This window comes from Phyllostomus hastatus, unplaced genomic scaffold, assembly GCF_019186645.2.
Source record: "Phyllostomus hastatus isolate PE091 unplaced genomic scaffold, TTU_PhHast_1.1 phas_scaffold_385, whole genome shotgun sequence".
NCBI lineage: Eukaryota > Metazoa > Chordata > Mammalia > Chiroptera > Phyllostomidae > Phyllostomus > Phyllostomus hastatus.
Genome location: NW_025334026.1, coordinates 784473 through 807640, shown reverse-complemented (window position 1 = coordinate 807640; position 23168 = coordinate 784473). Strand labels below are relative to the sequence as shown.

At 47.0% G+C, this 23168-nt stretch overlaps 1 protein-coding gene across 2 annotated transcripts in view; it reads left to right on the top strand.

The window, feature by feature from the left end:
• LITAF (lipopolysaccharide induced TNF factor) overlaps window positions 1-22275 on the top strand; it is a 41401-nt gene extending 19126 nt beyond the window's left edge. For both annotated transcript variants that reach the window (XM_045819633.1, XM_045819632.1), the window contains exons 2-4: window positions 12462-12674; window positions 18899-19055; window positions 20666-22275. In XM_045819633.1, coding sequence (XP_045675589.1) covers window positions 12467-12674; window positions 18899-19055; window positions 20666-20774 — 474 coding nt within the window. In that variant the 5' untranslated portion in view covers window positions 12462-12466 and the 3' untranslated portion in view covers window positions 20775-22275. The remainder of the gene's footprint in view (window positions 1-12461; window positions 12675-18898; window positions 19056-20665) is intronic.
• The last annotated feature ends 893 nt before the right edge of the window (window positions 22276-23168 follow it).

Genomic DNA, 23168 nt, shown 5'->3' with positions numbered 1-23168 from the left:
TCAGGCTATGTCAAAGCCGAGGGACGAGGGTCCATCACCCTCTTTTGCTGCAGCCCCCCAAGTCCTTCCCTGGGGCCTCCCCGTGATTGTGCCTGTCTTAGGTCATCTCCCCCTTGGGGAATCTTACCCAACATTGGCTAACTGATCAAGCATTGGGGGCCAGTTATGGATGAAGTAAAAGGAGCAGAAGCAGCGCTCCTGCCAGGGAGATAAGCTTTGTCTCCTTAGTGGCTTATGGTCTGAAGGTTGCTCCCTCAACCTTAGCCTTGGTGGGGGTTACAGCTTCTGAAACCAGGCAGGGCGGCTTCAGGGGAGGAGGACAGGAAACAGAGTGGGCTTGTATGGGTTGAGTCTGAGGGCGGAAGGAGGCCGGTGGTGGGAGGTGAATCCATGGATGTAGGAGAGCGGCGGGGAGCTGCATTTGCACCATCAGAGAGAACAGGATGCACACAGTGTGATGAGGTCTGTATCTGGGTCTTCCCGACTCTTCGCTGTAAAATCTCTGTGTCACTGTGGGCAAGCGAACTCCTCCCCCGGCTTCACTCAGCTTCCCGTAAATAATTAGAACTAACATGTTTATAGTAACCCGACTGTCTGGTATTCTGAGTACATCCACTAACTTTGTAAGTACAGCTGTCCTCTGAGGTGTAGATACTTTTTCAGTCCATTTTCCAGATAATGGAACCGAGGCACAAAGAAATGAAGCAACTCACTAAGTTGGGAGAGTTGGAATTTGAACCGAGGGAGCTTGGTGCCAGTCTGCTCCTAAACATTCGGCATTTTTCATTCCCCTTTCCATACCCTGCCTGCTCACATTTCTTCTGTGTCGTCTCTTTTCTCAGAGTGACTGTTGGGTATTCAGCAGGCCAGGCCAATTGCTGTCCTACTGTCCCTTGAGAGATGGGTGGTACCCATCCACTCTTTTTTTAAATATTTATTTTTCGAGAGAGGGGAAGGGAGGGAGAAAGAGAGGGAGTGAAACAATGTGTGGTTGCTTCTCACATGCCCCCCTACTGGGGTCCTGGCCTGCAACCCAGGCATGAGCCCTGACTGGGAATCAAACTGGCAACGCTTTGGTTTGCAGGCCTGTGCTCAATCCACTGAGCTATGTCAGCCAGAGTAGCCAAGGAGAATTCTCAGTGGTGGACGTTATCTCTCTGTCCTCTTCCTCTTTTGCTTTTGGGCCCTGACTGCCTGTTGGTCACATTTCACCAGAAAGGGATGGGGTTGGGCAGGAAAAATGACTCAAAATCCCGTATCTCCCTCATCTACCACTAGTAGGCTTTCAGTTCTCACCAGGTGCCTCCAAGCACTGACAATGGAGATAGCTGCAAAGGTGTGAACCCCATTTCCCCTTCCTGTCCACACAAGTCCGTAGGGGTTGCTGACGTTATGGCATCTCAGGGTTCATGCGACTTAGAGTCTCCAAATTTTCTTGGCAGATGGTTATTTGTGGAGAATGGATGACACATCATCCATGTCAAACTTGTGGCTCTGGAGCCACGCCCAGGACCAGATAATGAACACACAGTGGCAGGTCTTTCTGAGTTGAGGGCGGTGGCAGTGATTGCGAGTCCAGACCCTGAATGGCTGATACAGTCGGTGCCAGGAAGTGCCACTTTCGTAACCCCAACCAGGAGCGGGAATGGATGTCATCAGAAACCAGGTGCCTCTGCAGATCCAGGATGCTAGCAATGTTACCATCTTGCATCGGGGAGTAAAAGTGAGGTTCAGAGACGGGGGCTTTTTTTTCTCCCTGAGCTTATCTGGTTGGTGTGTGCAGGCCTCCACACTTCCCCTTCCAAGTCCTTTCCACCCATGCCTGGACTTGACGCCCTGCCTCACATCCCAGGGTGCTCTGTTGGGAGACATGGCTCCCCCAGGAGTCCTGGAGGGAATGAAGGGTGACTCCAGTTCTGGGGCATGTTTAACGAGGCTTTGGCCACACCCTCATGTTGCCTTGAGCCGAACTGGGAAACCATCCATGATGGAGGCTGTTGCCACATGAATGCTTTCCTTTAAGCTGCTTTCTCAGATTCTAAGTTGAGGCTATTCAGGGTAAGACCTCATTTGTGTCAGCTTCCAGATCTTGAAGTCATCCAAGGTGGGGCTTGGTATCCTTTTTTTATCCAGGTATTTTTTACAAACATTTGTTGAAGCGTCAATGTGACTAACTTGTCCTGGTTTGCCTGGGACTTTCCCAGCTTTAGCACCAAAAGTCCCTTATCCGGGAAACTCCTGGGCAAACTGGAATGGTGGGCCATCCTACGAAGCACCTGTGATGTTTGGAGCCTAGTTCTAGGTGCTGGAGTTGCAGATTTTAATAAATTTGAATCCTTGCTCTTATGGGGCCCACAGACTGGTTGGGAAGACAGAAAAGTAAAAATGCTCTGTGATGAGAATGGCAGAGGAACACTTACTGTACAACAGCTAACACACACTGAGTGCTTATCTGTTCCTAACTGTTCTGGATGCCTTTCATAAGGATTCATTTCATCCTCCTAAGAACCTTAAGAAACTACCATTGTGCCCATTTTACAGGTGGGAGAACTGAGGCACCGGCATCATCCTGTGGGGTCTGGGGGAACCTGGATGTGACCACAGGTGGTCTGACTCCAGACCCTGCAGCCTTGATTTCTGCACTATGTAGAGAGGTTTGGGGAGGAATTTTACCCTGGGAAGGCCAGAGGTTGTTTTTGGAGAGAGTGACATGCATGCTGGGATATGATAAGTTAGAGGAATTTGTAGGCACGTTGAGAAGGAAGGAAGGAAAGGAGGGAGGGAGGGAGGAAGAAAGGAAGGAAAGAAAGGAGGGAGGGAGGGAGAGAGGGAGGGAGAAAGGAAGGAAAGAAAGAGAGAGAGAGAGAGAGAAAAGGAAGGAAGGAAGGAAGAAAAGGAGGACAGACAGGAAAGAGCATACCTGGCCTGTAGGAAACGTCTAAGCAAGGCTGAAGATTCATAAATGATTGGCACTTGGAATGGTGGGAGGAAGTAAAGTGAGAGAGAGGTGGGGAGAAGGGGTCCACTGTGTCCTGGGAACCCCTCCACCCTGGGCAACCCAGGACCTTTGGTCACTGTGGTGGGACACGTTGGGGGGTCAGAAAGATTCCAGTGGCCTTGACTTTAGGTAAACGGGCTGAACCGAGACGAATAGCGAATTTGGAGGCTCAGGTTGCAGACCTTGGCTTCTGACGTGGAGATCAGATAGTTCTGGCAATGCCTTGTTTTTTCTTTCTATTGAAGTAAAGTTCACATGACATAGAATACACCATTGTAAAGTGTACAGTCAGTGACGTTTAGTACATTCACAGCGTTATGCAGATATCACCTCTGTCTAGTTCTAGAACATTTTCATCTCCCCCAAAAGAAACCGTACCCATTAACACTCATTCCCCATGTCCTCACAACGCCCTTCCTCCAGCCCCTGGCCACCACTGATTTGCTTTCTGTGACTGTGGATTTACCTGTTGTGGACATTTCATGTAAATAGAATCATACAAGATGTGGGCTTTTGTGTCTGGCTTCTCTCACTTAGCCTCATGTTTTCAAGGCTGATTCCGGTGATGCCTTTGAGCTGAGTTGGCAGTGATAAAGCTGCTTGCCAGCCATCCGTAGACTTCCCAGAACTCAGATTGTTCCCTTAGAATTTAGGATTCCAGGCAGACTGCTGCCAGTCTTGGCTCCCAAAACACTGAAGAATGCGGGTGCAGGCACGGGTGTGTGAGACAACTCTCGAGCTCTCAGTGAGCGCCTGAAACAGCAGATCTTCCCGGTATGTTTAGTTGGCCCTAAACTCTAAAGCTGTTTAGGCCAAACTGTTGAGGAGCAGATAGATTGGTAAAAGTGAGGTTCCTCGAGGAGTTCATTCCCACTTTCCAGGGTTTCAGGATCAGCTCAGGGCATGAAGATCGCTGGCCTCAAAGGTGTGGCTTCTCCCTAGGACTTCCAGGGCCTGTCCCTTCTCTTTCAACAGAGTGACATTAGGAAGCTGGGACTGAGCTGCTCTGGGATACAGCTGGCTAGAGGCTTTTGCCTTTTTCTCCCCTGGTGTTGTCACATGTGTCTGAGATATCCCAGCCTATACCATCACTTTAAGTAGGCAGCTTTGCACAAAAGTTGCATCTTAGAAATTGAGGTTCCCCCTTTATTGTTTGTCTCCCCAGAATGGGGAAGGAACAGCTTTGTGGACATATACTGTTAGTTGGTCACTGAGATCCTGGCCCCATCATTATTAAAGAAGTGGATTGTTCTGAATTGCAGAGTCCACAGTGACAAAATTACTTGAATCCATTATAGGCAAGTCTTTTTTCTTTTGTCTCAGTTGTGTGGTGTGAAAATCTGCAGGAAATGCACCTTTTTACCTGGGCTAGGGAAGAATTTATTTTCTTTTTGTTTCCCTTGGGGGCAAAGTATGCAAAACCAGGCTGCTGATTGTGTCTGGATCTCTGAGCCTGGGAGGTGTTCAATGAGGTAAAGAGCTCTGGAGTGTGAGGGCATGGGTTCAAATACCAGCCCTGCCACTCCATCTGTGTGACTTTGGACAAACTGCGTAACCACCCTAGGCCCCAGTTTTTTTGTTTGGTTGATGATGGTAACAATAATTCCTGACTCAGTGGTGAGAACTACATGGGATAGCACGTGTAAGGGCATGAATTACAGGGCCCATTACAACAAAGTAAGAGCCCGATATGCTTTTCCTGTTAACACAGTTGTGAATCTGGGGTGGTTGTGAAGAGCAGTAGATTTTGCTTAGGCCATAACCTCTGGACTTGAAGATGCCAAAATAAGGTTTTAATAGCCTCCTTATTTGGTACCATTTAGCAGTCTTCAGTTTCTTTGTGGGATGGGGACTCAGCAGATTAAAGACCCAGACAGACAAGTGACTGGAGACAGGAGGAATTGGTCAGCTCAGACAGCCCAGCCCTGCTTGGCCCCAGTGCAGCAGAGGGGAATATCCCCAGGCTGGTCACCCTGTCCTGCCTGCCTCCCTCAGTTGTGGCTTATGAGATTAAGATGCAAGAGGGCTGGACACACCTTCAAAAGAATGTACAGATGAGAGACTTCTGGTCATGATGGTGGCATAGGCAGGCATGGCTTGCCTCTTCATACAAGCACATCAAAATTACAACTAAAATGTAGAACCACCATCACTCAGAACCATCAGAAATCAAGTTAAATGGCAGTCTGGCAACCAAAGAATTAAAAGAAACCACATCCGTCCACACTGGTGAGAGGGACTCAGATGCAGAACAGGCTGGCCCCTCACCCACATGTAGTGGATAAAAATTTGGGAGGGATATGTTGGGAGCAAGGAGTCCCAACTCCACACCACCCCTTTGAGCCCAGAGTTCCAGTCCCAGGAAGATAAGTCTCCACAACTTATGGCTGCAAAAACCAGCAGGGATTGAGTCAGTGGAAGAAACTTCTGGAGCCCCAAGAAGTTCTTCTTAAAGAATCCACACACCACAGACTCACCTACTCAGACTCACTCCCTCTGAGCTCCAGCACCAGGATAGCAGCTTGAGAGGTACCAGTGGTAGACAGGGAGAAACTGAAGTGTCTGGCATCAAGGTGAACAGAGGCCATTGTCCCTTTTCTAAACACCCCCCCTACAGAGACAGCAAACTGGAGCCATATTTGAGATTCCATCAGCCTGGCTGACATTGTTTGACACACCTTGGAGATCCCCAGAGACTCTGCCCCACCCATCTCACAAGCCCAGCCAAGCTGCTTTTACATATGAATGTCCCGTCTTGGCTCAAGCTTCACAACTTCCCAAATCTTCTCAAGCAAGCAACAGCTGGCCTCAGTGAACCCCAGGACTGCACTAGCAGTAGCCAGCCTAGCTTCACAGCTTGGCTTTGCCTGAGAATCTCCAAGCCCAGCACAAGTAGCAGCCATCTCAGATTGCTTTATAGCTCAGTCAGGGTAGCCCTGGACAAAACACAGGTGGGGGCTGATTTTGGTCTGCACCACCTGGGAAACTCCAAGGTCAGCACACCTAGTGGACTGCTGGGCAGACTGTGTAGGAGCACCACCACTCTGCCCCCGCACAACTGATCCTCCACAGAGAGCAGAGGTTAGTGGTTAAGTGGTCAGAGCCAATCCTTGCAGCTGACTGGCCTGAGAAACCCCTCCCGTTGGTCTGCTAACAGCAACCAAAGCTCAACTATAAGAGGAGAGTGTACTCAGCCAACACAAAGGACATATCTCAAGTACTCTGCCTGGGTAATGGGGAGGCTGTGCCACTGGACCCTACAAGACATCTACTACATTAGGCCACACTACCAATACATAGGGTAAAGCAGCTCTACCTACTATATAGAAACAAACACAGGGAGGCTGCCAAAATGAAGAGACAAAGAAACACAGCTCAAATGAAAGAACAGATCACTGTTCTTTCAGAAAAAGAGCTAAATAAAATGGAGATAAACAATCTATCAGATGCAGAGTTCCAAACATTGATTATAAGGATGATCAGGGAACTTAGTGAGGACCTCAACAGCATAAAAAAATCCAGTCAGAAATGAAGGGTATACTAATTGACATAAAAAACAATTTACAGGGAAACAATAGTAGAGTGGATGAAGAGGAGAATCAAATCAATGATTTGAAACATAAGGAAGCAAAAACCAACCAATCAGAACAAGAAGAAAAAAGAATCCAAAAGAAAGAGGATACTATAAGCAGCCACTGGGATAACTTCAAGAGATCCAACATTCGCCTTATAGGGGTGCCAGAAGGAGAAGAAGAGAAAGGGCAAGAAATTGGAAATCTCTTTGAAAAAAATAATGAAAGAAAACTTCCTTATTTGGTGAAGGAAATAGACATGCAAGTCCAGGAAGCACAGAGAATCCCATACAAGATGGATGCAGAGACCCACTCCAAGACCCAGCATAGTTAAAATGCCAAAGTTTAAAAATAAAGAGAGAATCTTAAAAGCAGCAAGAGAAAAAAAATTAGTTACCTACAGGGGAGTTCCCATAAAACTGTCAGCTGATTTCTCAAAAGAAACTTTGCAAGCAAGAAGGGACTGGCAAAAAATACTCAAAGTGATAAGAAGCAGGGACCTACATCCAAGATTGCTCTACCCAGCAAAACTGTCATTTAGAGTCGAAGGGCAGATAAAGAGCTTCTCAGAGAAGAAAAACCTAAACAAGTTCAGCAGCACCAAACCATTATTATATGAAATGTTAAAGGGTCTTATTTAAGAAAAAGAAGCAGCCCTGGCTGGTTGGCCCAGTGGGGGGTGCTGCCTGTGGACTGAAACCCCAGTTTGGTTTCCCGGTCAGGCCACATGCCTGTTGGGGGCATGTGAGAGGTAACCAATCGATATATCTCTCATACATGGGTGTTTCTCTCCCTTCCTTCTTGTCTAAAATAAATAAAATCTTTAAAAAATTTAAAAAGATCAACACTATGAACTATAAATACAAATCTATCAACAATTGAATCTAAAAAATAAACTAAACAAACAAGAAGAACAAAGGATCACGGATGGATACAGAGAGCACTTTGATGGTTGCCAGATGGGAGGGGGTTGTGGGGGATGGGTAGAGAGATGAATAGGGATTAAGAAGTACAAATAGGTAGTTACTGAACAGCCACGGGGATGTAAATTACAGTACAGGAAATGGAGTAGCCAAAGAACTTTTACTCATGACCAATGGTGTGAGGATTGCCTGAGGGAGTGGGGGGGTGCTGGCTGGAGGAGGGCAAAGGGGGAAAAATCAGGATAACCGTAATAGCATAATCAATAAAATGTAATTTAAATAATTTTTTAAAATAATAAAAAGGTATTTTACCATAAAAAATAAAATCTTAGTTAAAAAAAAGAATGTGCGGATGTAAGGGATATTAGGACTTGGTCAGTAAAAGGTTAAAATGTGGTTGGATGATTGTATCCATGACAGCAAGAAAAAGGAGGCGTGTTTTAGAAATACTAGACCAATGAATGTTGGTGATTTGGAGCACTCATTGGGACCGCACAGTGGATTGCACAGTGGATTCTCGGTGGGGACCCAGGGGAGCAAAAACTGGGTCTTCGGTGGGGAGGAGACGTGGAAAAGTATCTTAGATATTACAGTTGTGTGTGGCCCTCCAAAATCCAACCCTACTGAACAAAATCTTAATTCTTAGTATTTCATTTCTCTGGTTAGGCAGAAATTAAATTATCTTTAAATTAATTAATTGAATTTAAAGATAATTTAATTTTTCTCCTTGGGGCAGGGGCAGGAGGGTAGTGGGGAAGCAGCTGTAATGAAAACAAGATTTAGAACTCCTGTTCTCTGCCCAGTGGGATGACAGAGCTGCCTCCAGACATGCTCTGGGCCGAGGAATATCCCCTTACTGCCCGAGTAAGAGAATGTCATTTACTAGGCAAATGGTTGAGACTTGGAACAAGGGAAATTTTCAGTCAGGGACCCCCAAATTCCAAGTGGCATATTTATACAGATGAGGGAGTGGGGGCCAGGATCATGCAGCTGGTCATGAGCCAATTTCCAAGTCCAAGCCCAGTGCTTCTCACGTGAGAAATGCAGCTCCATGGATCGGAAGGAAGTACCTTTCCTGTGACCAGCAGTCACATGGGGGACTGACCCTGGGCTCAGAGCGGCGCTGAGACCGCGGGATCCTGCAGCGGAGTCGGAACTTCAGGATGGCGGCTGCGCATTTCTGAGCAAAGGCCCGGAGGGGCTGCTCAGGTCACCGCCCAGCAGGCCGGCCTGGCCACATTTTCCATATTTAAAATATGGGTTTGGAATGTATCCCTAGATTTGGATGTAACTAATAAAACAGCCATTCTGAGATGGTGAAAACAGAAATCTCCAGCCTTTAGCGTTTTCTTGATTTCAAATGGGGGCCAGTGGAAGGTGAATGGAGACCTATATTCAGTGTGTTCTCTTAAGTTGACAATTGGGAAAAGCCACGCCCTGGGGAGCTTAAAAACAAAGTTAAACAGCAGAAGGGAAGAAGGAGACCCCCTTGTTTTTCCTTTTATCCCCCCCAACAAAGCCCCCAGTAACCATAGCAACCAGGGCTCTTCGGAGCCGCCCCAATCACCCAGGATTCTCAAGGCTGTGCTTTTATGTCCAAAAACTGTGGCTTTGAGTTTTGTTAAACTCAGAGATGCTTTTCTAGGATTTGCAGTTTCTTCCAGAAAAAGGGACACAGGTATTAGATGTAATTGTGCTAGTGCCACATCACACAGGCATCCTGATTGGAGTGACAAAGGGTTCTCTGGTGACAGTGGAGTGTGGGTATGCATGTGCGTGCTGTGCGTGTGGGGGGGGGGCGGGGTGAGAGACTGCTGCTCTTAAGAGTCACCTTGTTGGGATTAGGGGGAGGGGGTGGTGGAGGCCAGTGGAGCAAATCCTTTCTGGAAGGGTGAGTAGGTGGGTGGCTAGGTGGGCCGAAGCCAAATGAAAAGAAATGGGGAGGGGAGAGAAAGGGAACTGAGTGAAGTGGCATTTCCTGGCCTGGGGCCTGGGGAAGGAATGCTCTGGAATTTATTTAGAAAGCTTTTAAACTAGCTAGTTATGGGTTGTTGCTTTTTTCTTTCTTTTTATTTTTTACTATTCTAGCTTGTTGCTCTTGTTCCTTTCAAAATTATAAGCATGTTTCTGTGGCTATGTGATGAAAAGCATCACTCCCAACATACATCGTCCTGAAATTCCAGAAAATAGATTGTGATACAAGATGATGCCTGGTCAATGAATGGGGGACCCTGGCCTTAATTTCCAGAACAATGAGTCTTGACCGTTGATGGACTTAAGGCTCTCACCTCCTGACACTCGTATGTTCTGTCTTTACAATTTCTGGCCACGTTTCCTTACTTATGGAGGAGAGAGGCAGTGGTTTTGAAGTAGAGGAATCCTGCTTCTGAGTTGAGTCACTGATTTCCAGTGGTTTGACCCAAACTATTTGCACAATTTAGGGCACCCCACACCTTATTTTTCCCTCCCAAAGCACTCCAATTGCAACCACAGCAAACAGGGCTATTTTAGGCTTGCTGTATGCATGGTATTTTTTGCTCTTGTGGGTTTTTTTTTTAAATATGACTCAGTTTTCATAATAAATCATGTAGACAGCTAGGGTCTGCCTTTTCCTGAGACGGGAAGGGACAGCACGTCCTCGATGCAGAATGTGGATGTAAGTTACCGCAGAGCACCCCGGCCTGTTCCCCCAGCCGAAGGCTCCTGGAGCCCAGTCCCTGTGAGCAGCAGCTGGGGGAGTCCCTGGGGCCAGCATCAGCAGATTTAGGAGGTGAGCTTGATAGATATGTGTTCTGGGCCTGATCTTTGTGGTCTTCATCCTTCTGCATTTTTGTGTGAGTGTCAGAGGAACCTGGCAACAGTCTTTGAGCACTTTTCACAGTGTTCTCATGTTTAACCCCAAGCCTATTTTCACGAAGATGTCCGGTGATCTTGTTAACCCCTCCCCTCTGCCCTCCTATCCTCTCCATCCACATGGAGGCCTTTTGCAGTTTTCTTCTTGCTTCTGCGTCATCTACCCTTTCTGGGGTTGGACCTTCCTCTTCTCTATAATTTTCCATAGCTCCCATTGCTCTGTAGCATTGCTGTCCCATAGAACCAGGAAATGAGCCACACGGGCAATTTTAAATTGTTTAGAAGCCACATTTTAAAAAGTTTAAAAGAAGCAAGTGAAATGAATTTTAACAACATATCTCACTCCATCTGTCTGACATAGTATCATTTCAACATACAGTTGATACTAAAAAATTATGAACGACATCTACATTCACATTTTTAAGTTTTTGGAACTCGGGGTGTATTTTACATTGACATATCCCAAATTGGATACTAGAGTTTATTAAATTTGCTGTTGTTAAAGTAGATTCATATACCTGAGGTGTCCCAGACTTACAAAAAGTTTTCTGGTAACTGAATTCCATATTCTATTTTAAATTTAAATTGCTTGTATTTAAATGTGATTTAAAAATTGAGTTCTTCAGTCACACCAGCCGCCATTTCAAGTGTTCACAGCATCCTGTGTCTGATGGCGAATGTATTAGTCCTAACAGAGAACATTTCCATCCTTCCAGAAAGTTCCATTGGACAACACCGTCTTAAAAAGTGCAAACACCTCAAAAGGACTTTCAAAATTTTCTAGAACCCAGTTCCAAACTCTCTAGCTTTATTTATTGGCTTTGTTTTGCACATGTTCACTTTCCACTTTGAAACGTATGCCCTTTCTTCTCTTCCCCCAGAGAAATCTCTCTTTTTATGCTGGCTTAATGGCAGAACTTCCTCGAAAGGTTCTCCCCTTCTCCCTGCAGCAGAATTAATTGCTGCCTCTGCTTCCGACTGGTTCCAGAAGATGAAGCAGAGTGCGTGGGAAGGGGCCGCAGGCCCATCCGAGCTCCCAGACCGTGGCTTGCTGCCCTGGGAGCTCATATCCCCATTTCTCCTGAGACAGGTTTGAATGGATCTCCTAACACACAGCAGCCCGGGCCCTGCCCCATTGGAAAACACAGCCACACAAAGGACAGCACTGTGTGCGCGCCATGGCGGCCCGGGGCTGTGAGTGTGGGCCTTCAGACAGGAACACGCCCTGGGCACAGGCCGTGTAATTCTAGGCGGGCATCGGCTCTAGGAGAAAAAAATCCTTTCTTTGCCCTCACAAAAGGGAATATGTGCCTGGCTGCCCCGATACCCATTTTTCAAAATGGGAACTGGTGTGTGGTGTGTGTGTGTGTGTGTGTGTGTGTGTGTGTGTGTGTGTGTGTGTGTTTACTTTGAAAAACTGTGACAAACATACAGAACAGTGCACAAGTTGAATTTTCACAAAGCTAACATGCCCATGTAACCAGCCCCCAGATGAAGAAAGAGAGCATGACCAACCCCCCAGAATGGCCTCCCTCCTGCCCCTTCCACAGTCTTCTCCGCCTCCCCAGAGTCACCACTGTCCTGACTTCTAGCCTCGTGATTCATTCTGCCCATTTCTGAATTTCACGTACATTTCTGCATGCATTGTCGCGTCTGGCTTCTTTTGCTGGGCATTCTATTGGCAATAGCTTGTGGTTGTTTTTTGGATGCCTTTATCTTTTCTGGCACCTGGAACTATTTGTAAAAAAACACAGCAGTTAAAAAGAAGAAAATTCTAGATGTGAAAGATTGGTGGCTTGAATTGCAAAGAACCTTCTGCTCAAATTCAGTTGTTTGCCCTTGGGATTTTCTAGGTTTTGGGGATTTTTATAGGTTTGGGCAGTTTGCAGCTGTCATTACTTATATTTTGTCTTTACTTAGGGAATCTTTGCTAAGGGGATGATTCTTGGTCTTGAAAGGACGTGAACTCCTTTTCTGGCTTTTGGACAAAGTTGGACATGAGTCATTTCCTCAGATTTTCTTTTTGACAGGTAGAAAAAAATTCAAGATGAGGGTGGAGAGGAGAGAGAGATGTCAGTTGACTTTCTGATCTGGTATCTTCTGTTTTTGCTTCAGGTGAAATGTCTGCTCCGGGATTGTACCAGGCGACTGCTGGGCCTTCGTCGGTGCCCACCGCACCCCCATCCTATGAAGAGACGGTGGCCATTAACAATTACTTCCCCACGCCGCCTGGGCCGACCACGGGGCTCGTGACTGGCCCTGATGGGAAGGGCATGAACCCTCCTGCGTACTACACCCAGCCAGTGCCCGTCCCCAACGCCAACGCAAGTACGTGTGGCCTCCCCGGGCCCCTTACCACCCTGGCCTTGGGGGCTCTGTGGGGATCATGAGAGCCACCCAAGTGACTCTGAGCCTAAGCGAAGTGCCAGTCGGTCCAGTTTTCATTTGTGTGAAATGTTGCATACAGTTCTTTAGGTTCCGCATCGGTGAGTCTCGTGGCTTTTCCATAATAAAGTACAGTTTATGAGCTTTCCCCAGTCCGCCATAAATCGATCCTTTGGCACTTACACAGAGGCACAACCGACCATGCCAGAGAAATTTGGCTATTACAGTTTGCTTTTCAGGGCCCTCACCCTTCCTGCTGAGTTTGATAGAAACCCTGCGCCCTGAGCTGAGGGCTGGAGCAGGAGAAGGGAGGAAACAGTTGTGAGTGAGGAGAGGGTGAGCTGAAACCCACCCCAGCCCAGCAGCACCATTTGCAAAAGTTGCTCCCCTGTCTTCTAGCAACTTTTTTTTAACATCCAATAAGGGTTTAATATCTAAAATATATAGAGTACTCACACAACTTAACACCAAAAAAATAAACAGTCTCATTAAGAAATGGGCAGAGCACCTGAACAGACAGTTCCCAAAGAGGACGTAGAGATGGCCAATGGACATATGAAAAGATGCTCAACATCACTATCATCAGAGAAATGCAAATTAAAACCACAGTGAAATAATCAGCTCACAACTGCCAGAATGAGGGGTCCTTTCTTTTAAAGCTTGTTCTCTAATCCATTGCTTCCCAAACTTACTCAAAAGTAAGCCTCCATAAAAAAGCATACCATGTGTGGTGCACAGTAGGGCACATGGTGGAGGCTGTTCGTTGCTGCAGGCATCAGGCTTGGAGCCCCAGCCCTGTTGCCATCTGCAGCACTGCACGCTGCGGCGCTCAGTGTCTTGGCACACTGGCGTCCATTAGTGCGTCAGGGTGAGGACAGCAGTGTGGACGCCATGCGGACCCATGGCATGTGCTGTCCCGGACCCTGATCACTGGACACAGGAGGCTGCTGCGCCTCCTGGGAACCATGCCTCCATGCTTCTGGAAACTGGAAGCCCTGTGGCCACTGCTGCTGCCTTCTCAGAATGCACTGTACAAGGCTTATTTCACAGAACAGGCAGTGCAGTTTGGCCTAATGTTTCCATGAGTGGCCGCCAAGCCTGGTTATCCAGGCCCTCTAGGAAATTGCAGCAGCTTTTTATTTAATGTTCTAAATTCATTCCCATTGTTCTAAATTCAAAACGATACAATCGGGTATGCACAAAGAAGTTTCACTCCCTTTCCCATCGGACCCCATGGACCCACACAACTTTTAGGCAGCCACTCTGAAGGCTTATGTATCCTTCCGGCATTTCTTTTTGTGGACATAATGAACACAAATAAATATTGTCCCTTCCTTTTCTTACAGAAATGAGAGCATGCTATGCCCATGGTATATGTGTATATGTGCATTCTTTTCACCTTTTTTTCTCACTTAACCAAGTACCCATGTTGGGTACCTAGACAGCTTTCTCCTTCTCTTACAACAGCATAGATATGCCCCATGTGAGTGTGCCTCCGTTTATTTTAAACAGTATCCACTAATGTCTGTTGGGCCTGTTCCCAATTTTTTGCTTGTAAACAGCACTGTGTATGTCATTTCTTAAGTATGTAGGTGTGCTTTTAGAAGAAATCCCCAGGAACAGTATTACTGGGTCAAAGGATAAGTGCATTTATAATTTTTCTTAAAGATTTTATTTATTTTACTTTTTAGAGAGAGGGGAAGGGAGGGAGAAAGAGGGGATAGAAACATTGATGTGTGAGAGATACATTGATAGGTTGCCTCTTGAATACCCCTATCTGGGGACCTGGCCTGCAACCCCGGCATGTACCCTGACTGAGAATGGAACTAGTGACCTTCTGGTTCGCAGGCCAGTGCTCAGTCCACTGAGCCACACCAGCCAGGGCTGTAACTTTGATAAATATTGCCAAATTGCCCTCCATAGAGGTTTATTATTTTGCACAATGTCTGAGAGTGCCTGTTTCCACTTTGCCAAGAGAGTATATTGTCCAACTTTTGAAATTTTGCCAGTGTAATTGGTAAAAAGTTTTATCTTAGTGCAGTTTTAAATTTCACCTGTCTTATAATGAGGGAGGTTTTTCATCTTTTCATTTGTTTCAGCCCATTTGCATTTCCCCATAGTAACCCCTTTCTGCTGGAATTAGCTAAAGCTGGCTCCCATGGCTGTGTGTGGTTGCACTGTCTTGTACCCCTTTCTCCTAGAAGACAGAGTGCTTCTTCATGCACTTATTTTGATATTGGTCCCTGAAGGACCAAAGTGGAAGAGCTGGATTTTACCCCAAGCATCCATCCTTCTAGAGATAAAGGAAAAGGAGTTGAGGGTGGTCTCTGTCTCCAGCATTGGCTGCAGCTTCCCAGTTCCGTCGAGTTTTGCTGTTAAATGCTTAAGTTGGGAATAAGCAATATGTTGGCCTGTTGGCATGGTTCAGTAACTTCAACACATCCACAGACGTGACATTCCCGTATCTTACTCCTTTTTGCTTTCTTCTCTTCCTGTCTTCCTTTTATTCTTTCCTCCTCCTTTTGTTATTCACTCTATAGGTTAGAAGTCTGACAGGCCTCATGGGGCTAAATCCAGGTCTCAGCAGGGCTGCCTTCCTTTCTTTAGTCTCTGGGGGAGGATGCATTTCCTTGACTTTCCCAGCTTCGTGGCTCACAGCCCTCTTCCTCCATCTCTGAAGCCACAATAGCTATCCAGGTCCTCCTCATGTGTCACATCACTCCTCCAGCAGCTTCCTCATGGCCTTGCCCTTGAGTACTTCTTGCTGCTTCCATGTCAGCTGCTGATTCAGTATCACCAGCAGCTCAGGCGGAAATGCCAGGTCGGAGAGTGGCCCTGTGAGTCTGCCTGGGCTCCCCTAACTGCCATGTGCCCCAGTTTTCCCGTCTGTGAGTTAGGGCTCATCAAGCACCTATACCAATGAGTTCTCAAAATGAAATCAAGTTTAATCAGTAATTATTTGATAAAAGTGCTCAAGTAACTTTGACCCCTGGAGAAGGGAGAGGACAAGATAACTTGACTTTTACCTCACTCTTTGCTCAATAAATAACTCATTCTTGTACCAAAAAAAAAATCAATATAATTTACACGTGAGTACTAAAGCAGGCTTCTTTGACGGTGTTTTCTGGGAGGCTCCACCCAGATTTCTAGGCCTCCCAAGGAGTATTAGGCTCAGCTAGTGCTGGGAAATCGTTAATTTCCCATCTACTACGTAGACGACAGCAATGGCATTCCAGCAGCCTAAAAAGGAACTGAAGGAAGTCACTTTGTCAGAAATACAAGCTTAAACAACTTTGCCAAATACCAAAAAGACCATGTAAAACTCAAAGAGCTTTGGGACTGATAAGAACCTAGCTGCTCTTGTGATGATTGTGAATGTCTGTGCCTGCCTGCCACCGAGTTTTCTCTTTCAGCATGATTTCACATACCCCTTCCACTGTCAGCATGTTAACAGAACAAACAAGGGGGGCCTGGGACGATATACTATTATTAAAAGAAGCCCCCAGGTCCGTTATGTCCGCCGCCAGAGGAAAGATGTCTGTCAATGCCAGAGGTTCGTGAAAAGGAAAGGAAGTGTTTATTTAATGCTACAAAACTTAAAGTAGTGACCTGATGTCTTTATCAAAAATCCTCAAGCCCCTTAAAACACCCACAAACAGACACAGTCCTTCCTTCCTTCCCCCTTTGCCCAGTCCAGAGTACCGTATCTCAGGAAAGGAAATAGAAGTCCATGGCTCAGGCAGTCCTCTGGTTATTCCCAGTTAGTACTCCGTCTCAACTGGGAGACCTCCCTGGGTTCCTGGCACCCTCAGCTGAGTCCCCGGGATCTCTGCTAAAACCAGGTGGTGGTTCCCCTTTCTAAAGCTGCGGGGGTCCCCACTCTGGCAAAGGCACGTGGTCCTCTCTCCCAGGGCCACAGGAGTCCCCACTCCACCAAAACCGCGTGCTTCTCCCCCTGCGCAATGGCTGCAAGGGGGGTGGGGGTCGCCACTCTGCCAAAGCCGAGTGGCGGTTCTCTGCTAAAGCCGCATGGTGATTCTCTCTCACAGGGCTGCGGGAGTCTCCACTCTGTCAAGGCTGCGTGGTTCTCTCCTCAATGGCTGCTGCATCTGGGTTTTAAATCCCCGCGCCAATCTTCCTCTGCAGCCCCATTTTCGACTCTTCCCACACTCGGGCACACTTGTCCTCCATCTGCTGTCTTTTCCAGCTTTTCTGGTCGCCATCGTGGGTCTGGGCAGGTGTGACCCCATGTTATGGAGCCAATCTTCTCCAAGCTCCCGCGCAGGTGCTGTAACTTGGGGGAACCTGCCCCCCAGTCATATCTTGGTGGGGTAATTACTTCCATTCCCCTGGCACAGAGCATGGCCACAGCTATTTAACATATCTAAGTGACCAGCCAAAGGCTATAGATATGTTAAATGACCACACCAGAGGTTAGCTACAAGGCTGTTGCTATGCAAAACAGCTCCCAATGGCCCTGTTCCATTTGTCCCTTCCCCCAACCCACACCTGGGGGTGGGGTGGTGAGGACATCCTTAAATCTCCTGGACACCTTGAGTTCCGGACCCCATTTTAAATGCCCATTTGGGGTCCCCCCTGTTGGCTGCACCCTGTAACAAGCACAGCTCCCTGCCTCGGCCCGAAGAGCTGGGCCAGTGCTCCCTGGCTCCGTGCGCTCCAGCCTTTGCACTGGGCACTGGACTTGATAAAGGAGGCTCTTTGTGAAAAGAGGGAATTGTTTTATTGAGGGGCCACTCTGTACCAGGCATGGTGTGAGGTTCTTTCTTTACCAGCATTCTCTTATTTAATCCTAAAAACAACTCTGTTTACATCTGTTTTTTAAATAACTGTGTCACTGAAATATAATTCCCAGGCCATAAAGTTCAGTGTTTTCAAGTGTGCAACTCGGTGGTTTTAGTCTGTTCCCTGCGTTGCGCAGCTGTCAGCACTGATTCCAGAACAGTTCCGTCACCCTAGAAAGAAGTCCTGTACCTGTTAGCATTCCCTGCTCCCCTTGCCCCAGCCCCTGGTCACCACTAATCTGTGGGTGAAGAAAATGGGGACAAAAACCCACCACGTCATGGTCTCTGAAATTACCATCTGTAGACCACCTTCATAGAACCACTCAGGGAGCTTTAAATGCAGTTTGGGGACCCTGTCCGACCTGCAGAGATAGACTGTGTTGGGGGCAGGGCCTGGGAACCTGCATTCTCAATAAGCTCCCACATGATTGCACAGACAGTTGTGTTTGAACGCCTGGCCAAGCTGAGCCAAGTCCCTCCTCCAGGCACACAGTCCTTTCCTCCACTTCTCATGTGGCAGCTCTCTGCGCCCCCTCAAATTGTATTTCTGGAAATCTGCCAGTTTCTTCTTTTTTTCTTTTTGTCACCTCCCCTATTTTTTTTTTGAATATTAGATTTGGTTTTTATTGTGGAGCACCTGTATCAGGGCAAAGTGCTACACACAGAACTACAAATCATTTTGGGGAAAAGGCTGTAAAAAAAATTGCAACTGCTTTAGGTACGCAGTCCTGACTTGAGGAATCCACGCTGGCAAAGAGGTCCTGGCCCCTGAGGGGCTCCCTGATGGTGGCTGCCCCAGATGTCGGCAGCCTTGGGCCTGCCCCACCCCATTTTTTTAAATACACGGTGTCTTAAGCATTTCCAAGTGTAAGTTCAGTGGCATCAACTACACTTACATTGTCATGCAACCACTGCCACCACCCATTTCCAGAACTTTTCCATCCTGCAAAACTGAAACTCGGTCTCCATTAAACACCCCCCTGTTCCCTTCCCTGCAGCCCCTGGCCACCACCACCTACTGTCTGTCTCTGTGAATTGAACAACTCTAGGTGCCTGATGGACAGGAATCGTACAGTGCTTGTCCTTTTGTGGCTGCTTATCTCACTTAGCATGACGTCATCAGGGTTCCCCCGAGTCGTATGTGTCAGAGCTGCATTCCTTTTAAAGGCTGAATACTATTCCACTGTATGGATGGACCACATTGTGCTGTTCCATTCAGCCACTGACAGACATTTGGCTATCGTGAATGTGCTGCTGTAAACATGGGTGTGCAAATCACTGTCAAGACCCTGCCGGTATCTTTCTGTCGCCTACCAAACGTTTTCCTTGTTACCAATCGGGCTCTGTCCTTTTCCCTTCCATCAGTTGCTGTGCAGACAGTCTACGTGCAGCAGCCTGTCTCCTTCTTTGACCGCCCGGTACAGATGTGTTGCCCTTCCTGCAACAAGATGATTGTGACCCAGCTGTCCTATAACGCCGGAGCCCTCACCTGGCTCTCCTGTGGGAGCCTGTGCCTGCTCGGGTAAGTCTGGGGTCCATTCAGACCCCTCGGCTGTCCCACATTCCTCTCACAGCCTTTCTCACCTGTAGCACACACTTCCGTCTTGTGGGGTGCCATCCTGTGCGTAGAGGATGTTGAGCAGCATCCCTGGCCTCTACCCACTCTACACCAGTGGCTCCTCTTCCCATCGTATTAACTAGAAATCATCTTCTGTGGAAAAGCACTGCTCCTAAGCATATCAATGCCCAGGAGCTGCTGTCCCATCACTTCTTGCTCATCTGCTCAAACCATTCCCTGCGTGTAGGGACAAGCATAAGGCCATTTGCATCTGTGTAGGGTGGTACCCTAGAGATTTCTTTTTCTTACAGAATTTCATGACCTCAGTAACAGTGCTTGCCTCACTCTGAGAGAAGCTCTAAACAATCCGTACATTAAAATAGTTGATAGTCATCTGTTCAGAACTTTTTGTCCCTTTACAAGCCCAAGTATTTTTCCCATTGCATCCACAAGGGGATTGTGTAAATATTTATGTCTGCACCAAGGGTATTATATTGAAAGAGATAGTAACTTTCTGTTCTGGGAGAAATTTGAAGAAACACAGTTTAAATTTTTTTTCCCAAACAGATAAAGGCAGCCACCTTATTCCTGGCCCTGGGAATCTCAGAAAACCATGGGCTCTGTTTTCTCCCTCAAAGGAAATGACGTTTGTGCGTTTCTTTTCAGGATCCCTTGCCTCTTGTACAACTGGCTATTTCTTGTTACGCCACAGGCCTTGTGAAGGTCCTTCCTGTATTTGCTGATTACATAGGCTAAGGGGCGCTATTTGGGGGAACTTTATTTGGTTGTTGCTGTAAGAAGCAGCCTCTCCATATGGAAAAGTGATCAGTCTGAGACAGGTCACCAAACTACAGCCCGAGGGCCAGATCTAGCCCACTGAAGTTTTATCAGAACACATCACACCATTTGTATATGGATTATCTGTGGCTGCTCTCACACTACAATGGCATGTGAACTATGTACTGTCTGGCCCTTTATAAAAGAAGTTCACTAACCTCAGTGTAAGACTTTGAAAAGTGCCCAGAGAACCCAAGACTTGAAAATGCACTTGGTCTGGTCTGTCTGTGGGAGCAAGCTTGGCATTAGTTGGCGTATTAGTTTCCTGTGGCTGCCATAACAGATGACCACAAACTTATTGTTTAAAAGCAATAGAAATTTATTTTCTCACAATTCTGGAGCTGAGCTTTCCAAAATTAAGGTGCCGTGCTCCCTCTGCAGGGTCTAAGAGGAGAGCCCTTCTGTGCCTCCTCTAGCTTCTGGTTGTCCAGATGTTCTTAGCTTGTGGCCACATCACTGCCTCTGTCTTCACATGGCTTTCATCCCCCTGTATTTCTGTGTGTCCTCCCCTCTTCTTACAAGGACACCAGTGATCGGGGTTCGGGGAGCCCACCTGCCTAATCCAGCATGACCCCATCTTGAGATCCTTAATTATATCTGCAAAGACCCTTTCTCCAAATAAGATCTCATTTGCAGGTTCTGGGGGGTTAGGACTCCTGATGTATCCTTGGGTTGCCACCATCCAAACTACTTCAGTCACTAACATATTCTTTATCTGGCTATTTTTGTTCTCCCAGGTGCGTAGCAGGCTGCTGCTTCATCCCTTTCTGTGTGGACGCCCTGCAGGACGTGGACCATTACTGTCCTAACTGCAAAGTTCTCCTGGGCACCTACAAGCGTTTGTAGGACTCGACCAGGCCTGACGGGAGCTGTATGTGGCAGGGAGTCCGCTCCGACTCTCAGCCAGTCCCACCCCTGATGGAGATTCTGCCTTGGTGGTCTCTTCCTTCCAGGGGTTCCACCTTTGTGTCTTCTTTTGGGGGGAAATATTGCAAAAGTAACACACTTCCAAACCCCAGAAATTGCTGCTTGGAGTCGTGCACAGGACATGCAGAGACATTTACCTTGAGTGCTGGGTCAAGGGTGTCCCACCTGCCTGCCACCCTAGGCCGTCATCCCATCTCACTGTGATCGTTGCCCTGTCTGAGTATCTTCCAGTGATTTGCCTTGCCAGCTTCTTTTCTTGCCTCAGTGGGCCTTTTTGGTGGTGGGCTCCAACTGAGAAGCCACAGGTTGCCTTATGTTTGAGACTGTTCTGGCCTGAATGCGGCCGAGCCAGCCTCTAGCATTACCATCGTGTCCGTCTGTCTGTCCTCACGTCTGACGACAAAAGGCTTGCCTCAGGCCTTGGCCCTCAGGTTCTGTAACCGCAGGCTTTTCACTAGCACAAAAATTCACTTTAATTTTTGAATTCGTTTTTACGTACATGGAGGGACTACCCACACCCCCCAGACAAGGATCCATGGGGTCATAAACGATTCTAGAAACACGGGGCTGGTCGCACCACTGCTCCGTCTGCCCTCGGCTCTCTGTGCCAGGCTCTCAGCCAGGTTCCATGAAGGGCTTTTCCTTGTGGAGGAATTATTTGTAGTAACAGTTTTTACAGCCTTTTGGTCTTAAACACCTTTGAACACAATTTTGAAAGAAGGGATTTATAGAACCGTTTTCTGAAACTGTGTAATTGGTATCATTTCCCCATTTGCCAAGGCACTCTCATATATATATATATTTTTTTCTTAACAAAAACAGTCATGGGCAGTTGCACCCAGTGCCTTTACTTGGGTTAATGTGGTTCTGGAAAACCTTCATGACGGAGCTGGGAACGTGGGCCCCTTTGGGCTCCTGGTGGTGTGCGTGGGAAGACACAGAGGAGCATGAGGGAGCACTTCCAGGTGCCGTGGTGCTGAAGGGCGTGGGGGCCAGAACTGTGTCCAGGGAACCCGAAGTCTGATTTTATTTCTCAGAAATCTCATTTGTTGTATGCCATCGGAAGACATGATTTCTAGGACTCAAGCAGCAAGCCAGAGTTCTTGGGTTGCCGCTGTGTCATCTTTGAAATCAAGACAAAGCGGGACTCGCCTTCCAGGAGTCCCCATTTTGATGATAAATAGGCACAGGGGATGCATGTGAATAATAGTATGTAGAAGTCAAGCCTAGACCTTGAACAAAAATCTGTATATTGGCTGAAAATTAGAATCATAACCGTTGATTCAGCTTATTCACTTGATATTTTGAAAGTTTCAGTAATTATTTTTTGCAACGAATATGGATACTACATCGCACTTTGGTGTTTATCTGCTTTTGAAAAATAAAGTCTTTGGTTCATTTGGTGAACTATTTATCAGTTCTTACAGTGTGAAGAAAGGTCTCATGTGTTTCTAGCCGTCGTTACAAAGAACCTTTATTTGCTCCATAACAGGAGAAAATCCTTCCTGATAAAAACTTCAGACTCCCTGAATGTCCCTCGGTGTCAGGATGACCAATGGTGAGCCGGGCAGGCTGCTTGTTCGTCAGGCTGGAACATCAGGCTGTCGGAGCTCCACGGGCGTCATCGATGGCAGCCAGCCATAGCTTTCAAGTTTTAATAAAATGCACAGAAGAAAGCTGTCCCCATTCATTCTCCAAACAAAACACACTTTATTAATTGATCGGAGTGGTTGTGAGATGCTAGAAGGAGAGCGTTGTAACTCCACCGGGAACATGAATGTCATCCTCCCTATTGCTACCTGGTGATAAAACTTCATTTGGGAAGGCGCAGGAAAATAACGTCATCCTGCTGTGGCTCACGTCGTCATGTAAGCCCTGTCTTCTGGTCTTGAGAAATTTCTCCTCCATTTTGATCACGTGATTTTCTTTTATTTGACAAAACGGAAGGCCATGCACAGGTAGCAGTTTTGTTCAGATGGTGATATGGAAGGGTTCTCAGGTTGTTACTAGTTACATGTGCAAAGTCTTCAAAACAACTCTGTTTCCAGGACCGTCAAATAGGCTGTGGAAATTATAAAGTAATGTCAGATGCCTGGAGACCCCTCTTGAACCTGGGCTCACATGAGCGTTTATTGGACATTCCATTTTATTGTTTCAAGTACAGGCTTTCGTACAGGTTTGCATTGAATTAAAGGTTCTTTTGTTCTACCGAAGTTTGTTGGGGGTTTTGGAGTTAGTTTGTTGCAAACACTGAGTCACATTCAATTAATGAAAGTACTTTATATCTTCTTGGACCTCAAAGAAGATTACCAA